General features: G+C 32.5%; 2 protein-coding genes across 3 annotated transcripts; one reads left to right on the forward strand and one right to left on the reverse strand.

Annotated features, from left to right (window-relative positions):
* The first annotated feature begins 451 nt into the window (after nt 1–451).
* Nucleotides 452–2,256, forward strand: LOC135953426 (spliceosome-associated protein CWC27 homolog). The gene is made up of 4 exons (XM_065503324.1): nt 452–591; nt 651–1,195; nt 1,259–1,654; nt 1,715–2,256. Exons 1-4 carry the CDS (start codon nt 550–552, stop codon nt 2,244–2,246), a joined length of 1,515 nt encoding a protein of 504 aa, XP_065359396.1. The 5' UTR covers nt 452–549; the 3' UTR covers nt 2,247–2,256.
* On the reverse strand, nt 2,247–5,066 carry Prx4 (Peroxiredoxin 4). 2 transcript variants are annotated; one of them, XM_065503326.1, is made up of 5 exons: nt 4,968–5,066; nt 4,372–4,564; nt 4,152–4,269; nt 2,495–2,900; nt 2,247–2,430 (listed from the first exon to the last, which is right to left on the reverse strand). In XM_065503326.1, exons 2-5 carry the CDS (start codon nt 4,541–4,543, stop codon nt 2,380–2,382), a joined length of 747 nt encoding a protein of 248 aa, XP_065359398.1. In that variant the 5' UTR covers nt 4,544–4,564; nt 4,968–5,066; the 3' UTR covers nt 2,247–2,379. The 2 variants fall into 2 exon arrangements, with proteins under 2 accessions (XP_065359398.1, XP_065359399.1); XM_065503327.1 differs by lacking the exon at nt 4,968–5,066 and having other exon boundaries at nt 4,372–4,752.
* Nucleotides 5,067–8,357: the final 3,291 nt, after the last annotated feature.

The following is an 8,357-nucleotide window of genomic DNA, read 5'->3' on the forward strand; positions in this document are numbered from 1 at the left end:
TGATTTCAATACAAAAATTTCCAAAAACAATATATTAGGAGTTATTTTACTTTTTGAATTAGTTAGTTTTTTTTGGACTTTTTGATTTCGGAGTTATTTCTTTGTACCCAATAATCGGCATCATAACTAGAAACAATTTAAAAAAAGTGTAATTTTTCTGCGCATCGTCTGCTATAAATGGAAACAAAAAGTCGAATATTCAACACTTCTTTTTTCTATTTTTAAAATTGTTTGAATTGTCGACTTTTTGCAATATTCGACTACTTTCGATGTGGTTGCATTTTTACAACAATAAATAAAAAAAAATAAACTTTCGTCTTTTATCGACTTTTAGTAACTTTAGTTTTCGACTTTTTTGACAACGTAATCACTGTTTGAATTTTTCCCAAACAAATGGTGTCTTTCGACTACTTTACATATGTTTTTATTTATCTATTGTGAATTATATTGTTTTTATTTTGAAGAAGCAACATCGAAAAAAGCGGAAAAAAATTTTGTTTATTTATATCGCAACGCCAAATAAAAAGGAAATAATTTAAGAAAACCAACATGAGCAATATTTATATACAGGAACCGCCAACGTCAGGCAAAGTAATTTATATTTCTCAGTCTTACCAGGACATTTCAAATAAAATTCAAATGTTTTGCAGGTTCTTCTCCAAACTACCGTGGGAGATATTGACATTGAACTATGGTCTCGTGAATGTCCTAAAGCCTGTAGGAATTTCATACAGTTATGCATGGAAGGTTATTACAACAACACCATATTTCATCGTGTAGTCAAGGAATTCATAGTACAGGGAGGAGATCCAAATGGTGATGGCACTGGTGGTGAGTCAATTTATGGTCAACCGTTTAAAGATGAATTTCATTCGCGTCTCCGCTTTGCGAGGCGTGGTCTGGTTGGTATGGCCAACTCAGATAAGGATGATAATGCGTCGCAATTCTTTTTCACTATGGCTCCAACACCCGAGTTGCAAAACAAAAATACTCTATTCGCCAAAGTAACGGGTGACACTATTTTCAACATGCTTAAGTTGGAGGAAGGCCTCGTCGATCACAATGAAAGACCCATGTATCCTCATAAGATTTTAAAAGCCGAAATACTCAATAATCCCTTTGATGATATTGTGCCCCGAGAACTGAACAGAGAAGTTAAGAAGGAAAAGAAGAAGAGGAAAGAGAAGGGTGTCAAGTAAGTGCTTGGATCTCATGTTTTTTTTTTGAACATAAAGCAATGTGTTGCATTTTTCTCTAGAAATTTTGGTTTATTGTCGTTTGGTGAAGAGGCCGAAGAGGATGAGGTTGAAACAATTGAATTTGTACAAAAGAACGCTGGCAAAGCCAAATCTCTTCACGACGTATTAGATGATCCAAAATTGAGCAAAGAACCGGTGAAAGTAAAAAACCTATTGGAAGAGGGGGAAGAATCTGATCCTGAGAGTTATCATAAAACCATAAAAGAAGAAGAATTAGATGAAGATGAGTCTGTTGAAAGAAGGCAGCGCATTAAGGACAAATTAAAATCAAAATCTTTCAAGAACCATAAAAGTCAAGTAAAACCTGATGAAATAAAATTGGAAAATTCAGATTCAGAAGAAGATCTCCTATTAACGCATGAGCAGGAAAAGAAACAGCAAAGTGACAAGAAAAAGTATTATTATTCATACATTTTTTTTTTTTTATAAAATTGATTAAATTGTTTTCATTATAGAGAAGAAATTCGCCAAGAAATCCAATCATTGAAAAAACAATACCAAACTGACAAAAAAATAAAAGATGAACTGTTTGAAAAGAAAACAGAGAAGGATGCTAAGAGCAAAATAGTCAAAACTGAAAGCGACGACAATGAAATTATAAAAAATTTCATAGATGAAAAGGAAAAATATGAAAAACTTAAAACGAAAATACCTAAAAAAGGCGCATCACGTGAAGATTTCACCTTAAGTCTGCTTTCGAAATTTCGCTCCAAATTAGATGCTATAAGACAACAAAAAGAAGATAGCGAACAGGGTAATGATAAAATTGATGAAACAGCAGTGGAAAAGGAAATACAAGGCGATGACTGGCTTTGTCACACCTTGAGATTTCAAGAGGATGCCCCGATATTGGCGAAAGATGCTTCGACAAAAGGTGACGACTGGTACGATGTTTACGATCCCCGTAATCCCTTAAACAAACGAAAGCGCAAGGAAACTGGCGGTAGTCGTTCCCAAGGCCCTAGCGCAAATAAACGTGTACGATAATTAAGGAAAATTTAAAGTTTTTTATTCAAAAAAGATGGAAATATATAGATAGTAAAAAATACATTAAAAGAAATGCACAAAAATGCATTTGTCACAATGATGCTGTATTTAAGGAATTTTATTTATTCCATGTTTAATTATTTTTCTCAAAATATTTGGTCTTTTCTTTGGGATTTGGTACAATCTAAAATAGAGAACAATAAACATATAATCATATGTACATACAAATATACAATTTAAGTACTTACAGTATCGGCACCAGGTTTCCAACCAGCCGGGCATACTTCTCCATGAGTGTCGGTATATTGGAAGGCCTGCACTAATCTTATTGTTTCATCAACTGAGCGACCAACTGGCAAGTCATTCATAGTGATTTGACGCAAAACACCACGTTGATCGATAATAAAGAGACCACGTAATGTATGACCCAAGTCGTCCAAATAAACGCCATAGTCTTTGCTAATTTTATGCGTCAAATCCGAGAGTAGAGGTATTTTAACATTGCCCAAACCACCCTCTTTACGTGGTGTATTTATCCATGCCAAGTGGGTAAAATGAGAATCAACACTGCAGGCAATAACTTCGGTATTAATTTCACGGAATTCTTTAATCCGATCCGAGAAGGCGATTATCTCAGTTGGGCATACGAAAGTGCTAAAAATAGAAAAAATATAAAATTTAAAATGGAAATTGTGTAGAAATAAAAAAATTAAGCAGGTATGTGATGAAAAACGATTTAGATGCAAAAATGATTTCAAAACGACAAAAGGTGTGATGTGTTTGAATTGGTTTGTCATATTAGTTCCAAATTCCAATTTGCTTATACAGAATGAACCAAAAATTGAATATGAAATCAATCGAAATTCATCACACCTAAATCGTTTTTGAAATTGATTTCAGTTTTGAAAACAATCGTTTTTCTTCACATGCCTGAATATGTAGGTTAGCTTTCCACAAAACCTGAAATATGATGGTGTCTACGTCGAATATTACAAGAAAATCTTACAATTGCATTAATAAGTCGTCTTAATCTAGTAAGAAAAAATCCAACAGTTCCGGATATATAACTATTAGTTAAAACATAACCAGACTTCGTATTACTGGGGGTAAATCGCATATGCCAATTTTCACCTTACATATTTGAACCATATTGACAAAGAATTAATATGATTACTAAAAGACATTTTCTTATCAAGAACAATTCCTAAGAATTTATGGTGATCAACAAATTGAATCTCATCATCAGCCAAAAAAATATCCATGTTAGTAAATAAAATAGCCGTAGGGTCAACATAATCACCCTTATCGTGGTTGGCGTAAACATCTTACGCCTACGACAGTTTCGTACTAGATTAAAGATAAAATGCAAACTGTTTCTTTAATCTATTACTAAACTGTCGTAGGCGTAAGACGTTTACGCCAACCACGATAAGGGTGAATATCTTTGATATGTTAATAGTTAAGAAATTATTTACAGTCCACTGCCTGACGCATTCTAAACATTAATTTATACATATTGCTCTGACAAATTTCATTGAATCTCTTATTATCTCTGAATATAAGAAAAACATCGTCTGCAAAAAGGAAAGTAGTGCATTGTGTAGATTCAATTACATAAGGGCGTTCATTAATATACAAAATAAACAGAAGCTTGAGGGACTCCAGAGGAAGCCTTTCCTAAACAACATTGTTAGCAACAAGAAATATAGGTAACATTTTTAAGGCGATATGAAACATTTTTAATAGAATTTGGGATTTTGAAAACCCTGGGGGTTACCCTGGTACCTAATTCGATTCGAAAGGAAATCTTTTCGAATTACAATTTATTTAACACACATTTTCATTTTCGTAACCCCCCTGATTATGTTACTTCATAAAACGATAATTAAAATAATATTTACTTACAAGTCTAATGGATAGAATAGTAATACCACGTATTTGCCAGTAAACTGTGATAAGGACAACTTAACAATTTCCTTATTAACGACGGCAGTGCCCTCAAATGGAGGAGCTGTTTTTGAAACTAAAAATAAAATGTAATATAATTCAAGTTTTAGAAATTCATTTGTAATATAACAGCTAATGTTTAGGGATGTAAATGAGTTCCAAAAACGAATATACTTACTAACTGCTTTTGTTGTTTGCAATGTGTGATCACCCTTAGGCGCTTCAGCTGGATATACAGAACCACCGGCAAATGAGTAACAAGAATCTGCATCGTCTATCGCGGCCATGGTTTGTGCGGCTAGTGCCGCCAAACACACCAGTAATAGTGTGAAATGTATTTTCAAAACCATTTTCTCCTTAAATTATAAAATCTAGTGAAAATAATAAAACAATTATTGAATTATTGTTTTTTGCGCCCACTCTACTAACACCATGCACAACAATTGAAAAATTAGCCACGCAGACAATTTTCAAAATTCTAATTAGATTTATTTTGTATGATAACAAGTGTTAATAACTGTGTCCCAAAAGAAAGAGTTGGCACTTTCGTATGTATGTTTACACAGTTGTATACCTAGGAATGTTATTTTTATTTTATTTACTCTATTTTTTTATTGTTATCAATTATTTTTGGAGGTTTCTTTTATCACTTGATGAAATTCGTCGGAATTTTTAACATTATAGCAATGTTAACAACTAGAAGATATATCATATATGATGGTTTATTTTAACCATTTTCATTTAAAAACTATTTAATTAATATTCAAAACTTACAATTTTCTCAATTTTATTAAAAGATTATTACTTTTTTTTGTGAAAGTAAACAACAACAAAATGATGCCGGTTACAAGGTTACCAACACATTTTTTCTACAGTGAATTTGTTCAGAAAATCATTAGAGTTGCCACTCAAAAGAATGTTATTAATAAACAGGCTTTCCAGTTTTTTTGATTTGTCCCAAGTATGGGATTTTTTTAGGCATTTGGGGACAGAAAATTTTGTTTTGGGATTTTATTGAAATATAACAAGTAATAGGGGGGTCACACAAGTAATACACATGTATTTTACATACACATAGTTTCATATGGATCACACGGTACGTATATGTTTACATGTGGAGAAATGTCCCAATACATGGCACAAAACACAAGCAATACATGCCGTCTGACCCCCCTTTAAATATGAAAAAAACATGTCGTCTGATACCACATTTAAAGGGTGGTCAGACGGCATGGGTGCACCGATAGACCAGTCAATAGTGTGCTGAGGGTTGCGGGTTCGATTCCCGCCAGAGACTCTGGGTGTATCTGTAGACAAGCAAAACGCTTCGCAGTTTGTGTTTGTTTGAAAAAAAAATGTATTGCTTGTGTTTTGTGTCATGTATTGGGACCTTATTCCATATGTAAACATATACATACCGTGTGATCCATATGAAACTTTGTGTATGTAAAATACATGTGTATTACTTTGTATTATTTTTGGCAATTAGATCATGTTCTATTTTCTTGTGTATAACAGTGTTGTATTTTGAAATACAACACTGTGTGAGTGCAAAATAAAAAAATAAATAAAAAGGAGTAAAGAAAAACCATAACAAAATAAGTTTCATTCCATTAAATATATCAATTGTGATTTAAAAATGTTTTAAATAAATATATTGTTAAAAACAACAAAAATATAAACTAATAGAGGTTATTTCACATGCAATTACATATGTACGTTTGAACGTGGAAATTATGAATCGTATGTATAACGTGAATTTTGACATACACATGGAATTCCATATGTATCGAATACATGTCCCAATACACATGCAATACATGCCGTCTGACCCCCTATTACTGTAAAATTTTCCATTTGTAAGGGCACTGCTACACGTTCAATCTATATTGTGATATTTGGATCGTGATCCATTGTAATGGATCACACAAAATTAGGTTATTCTGCGATTTGGATCGCGATCCATCAATACTGCATACTACACGTTCAATAAATATCACGATACTGGATCGCGGTCAATATATATTGAACATGTAGCAGTGCCCTAAGGGCACACGCGTGTCTTTTAATTTGATAAACCCTGGTGGAGACCATTAAAACTCTTCGTTACTGGTGGAGTACCAATTAAAACTCATATCGTGAAGTCTTTTAAGCGTTCCAGCTTCCTATATGAAGATATAGGTCGACTAGGGACTTACTTAAATCGTGTGGTATACCCTGGCGTTTTGGTTACGTACCCTTGCCATCAATTTTGAGAATTAAAAAAAAAATAAAAAAAAATTGTTTTTATCTGATAAGATAAGTTTAATTCCAATCCACCCTTTAGTAAGGGCACTGGGGCACCTATTGAATTTATATCTTCTCATTATCTTTCTTAACTTGCGGAATATAGACTGAAGGGTTTTGTCCCTCTTGCTACTGATGCCTCCATTTCGGATGGATGTTTTTAATATTAATACTGATCGTTTCTATCTTTTAAAATATCCTCGTACTTTTCTTCTTTAACTGCTGAACTTTTGGTTATTAAAAAGGCAGTTGATATTGCTATTGATAATGGACATCTTCCCATCGTTATTTATACTGATAGTCGTAACTCTGCAATTGTTTTAGGTCAGTCACGATCTCTGAACTATTTGGTTTATGATATTCATAGGACTGTTGATCGTTCTTGCATTATTGAGTTGCATATTGTTTGGGTACCATCTCATTCTGGTGTTCTTTTCAATGAGAAAGTTGATTATATGGCCAAGCAGGCTTCTCGTATTGGTAATCTAATCCATGCTCCCTTAACTTATGCTGAAACTTTGAGATCAATTAGAATCGCTCTAAAACATGATTGGCAGTCATATTATGTGGATAGATCTCGACTTACGGGAGCTATATTTTTATATTATTTCCTCAAATATCTGACAGTTTGGAGATGCTCCCTAGGGACATTAAGATTATGAATCGTCTTTTATCTGGGCATACTTACGATGGTGTTTATCTTCACAGGATTGGTAAAAAGGACAACTTTAATTGTCCTCATTGTAATCTGATCGACACCACAGAGCATTTAATATTTCATGAGAAACATTCTTCTATTAGACGAAGACATGAGCTGTTTCAGAAATTTTCAAATCATTTTGATGTATTGAAGTCACACAATATAAATATTTTTAATCGTTTAATTAATTTTATTAATTAAGCTGAAATTTCAGATTTATTTTAATACTATCAAACATCTTTAGCATTTAATCATAGGAAGTAGGCATTTTTCAATGCCCATCTTTAAATTTTATTCAAAGTTGATAATGAACTCTTTAAAATTTTGATTTAACGCGAACTGAAGTAACCTAATCCTCCTGCTATAATTATTTCTCCTGGTTTAATTTTACTGGGACTTCTTTGTTTTGCTGCTTTATGCTGTGTGGGATACCCTGGCTTTTTGGTTACGTACCTTGCCATTAATCGGATAATTTAAAAAAAAATTCTTTGAACATGGAAAAGTAAGTATTTTTCGATTTTAATAATAAACTAAATAATGTTTATTATATTTATTGCAGTTAGATTGGCAAAAAAAAAGAAGCAATTCTTGAAATAATGGGGTTGTGACAAAGACTGACTTCATAAACGCAGGTTGCAATGTAACACAATGCAATAAATGTATGACTTTTTTAAGCAAAATGTGTAGAAATGGTAATTTTCAATTGTTAATAGAGAAATGAAGAACACTGCCAGCATAGAATAAACACATAGAACGGAAGGAGAGAGTAATATATATTGAAAAATTACTCTCTTTTCACACAAACGGGTGATACAATAACAAAATACATGCAATACAATCTCATGAATTAGGTTTTTGACAACAGACTTAGGTTTTTGGCTCTCAGTTACCTATCTAGTTATTGTCTATGACTGCCAGTTTTCCGATATCAACAGAAGGAAGTCCACCAAATTTGTATTTAGGATGCTTTTTGTGACAATTTTCAAAAAAAATAAACTTTTTGTGTGGACAATACTTATTATATTATACAATATTATTAAAATATAATTGAAAATTTGGATTGATATTTAGTCAATATTTTTGGAAGTTTCGGCCAGAAGCATTCAGTTATTTAGAACAAATTTTGTATTTTCACAAACGAGGGATTTGGATGCTTTTTAAATATCGATACAAATTAA

This window comes from Calliphora vicina, chromosome 3 (genome assembly GCF_958450345.1).
Source record: "Calliphora vicina chromosome 3, idCalVici1.1, whole genome shotgun sequence".
Lineage (NCBI taxonomy): Eukaryota > Metazoa > Arthropoda > Insecta > Diptera > Calliphoridae > Calliphora > Calliphora vicina.

Excerpts from the sequence above, each read along its gene's own strand:
- Prx4 (XM_065503326.1), bottom strand. The coding sequence starts at position 4,543 with ATGGTTTTGAAAATACATTTCACACTATTACTGGTGTGTTTGGCGGCA. Across the intron at positions 4,270-4,371 it reads GCAAACAACAAAAGCAGTTA|TTTCAAAAACAGCTCCTCCA; the intron begins GTAAGTATATTC and ends TTTTATTTTTAG. Across the intron at positions 2,431-2,494 it reads GGAAACCTGGTGCCGATACT|ATTGTACCAAATCCCAAAGA; the intron begins GTAAGTACTTAA and ends TCTCTATTTTAG.
- LOC135953426 (XM_065503324.1), top strand. The coding sequence starts at position 550 with ATGAGCAATATTTATATACAGGAACCGCCAACGTCAGGCAAA. Across the intron at positions 592-650 it reads AACCGCCAACGTCAGGCAAA|GTTCTTCTCCAAACTACCGT; the intron begins GTAATTTATATT and ends AATGTTTTGCAG. Across the intron at positions 1,196-1,258 it reads AGGAAAGAGAAGGGTGTCAA|AAATTTTGGTTTATTGTCGT; the intron begins GTAAGTGCTTGG and ends ATTTTTCTCTAG.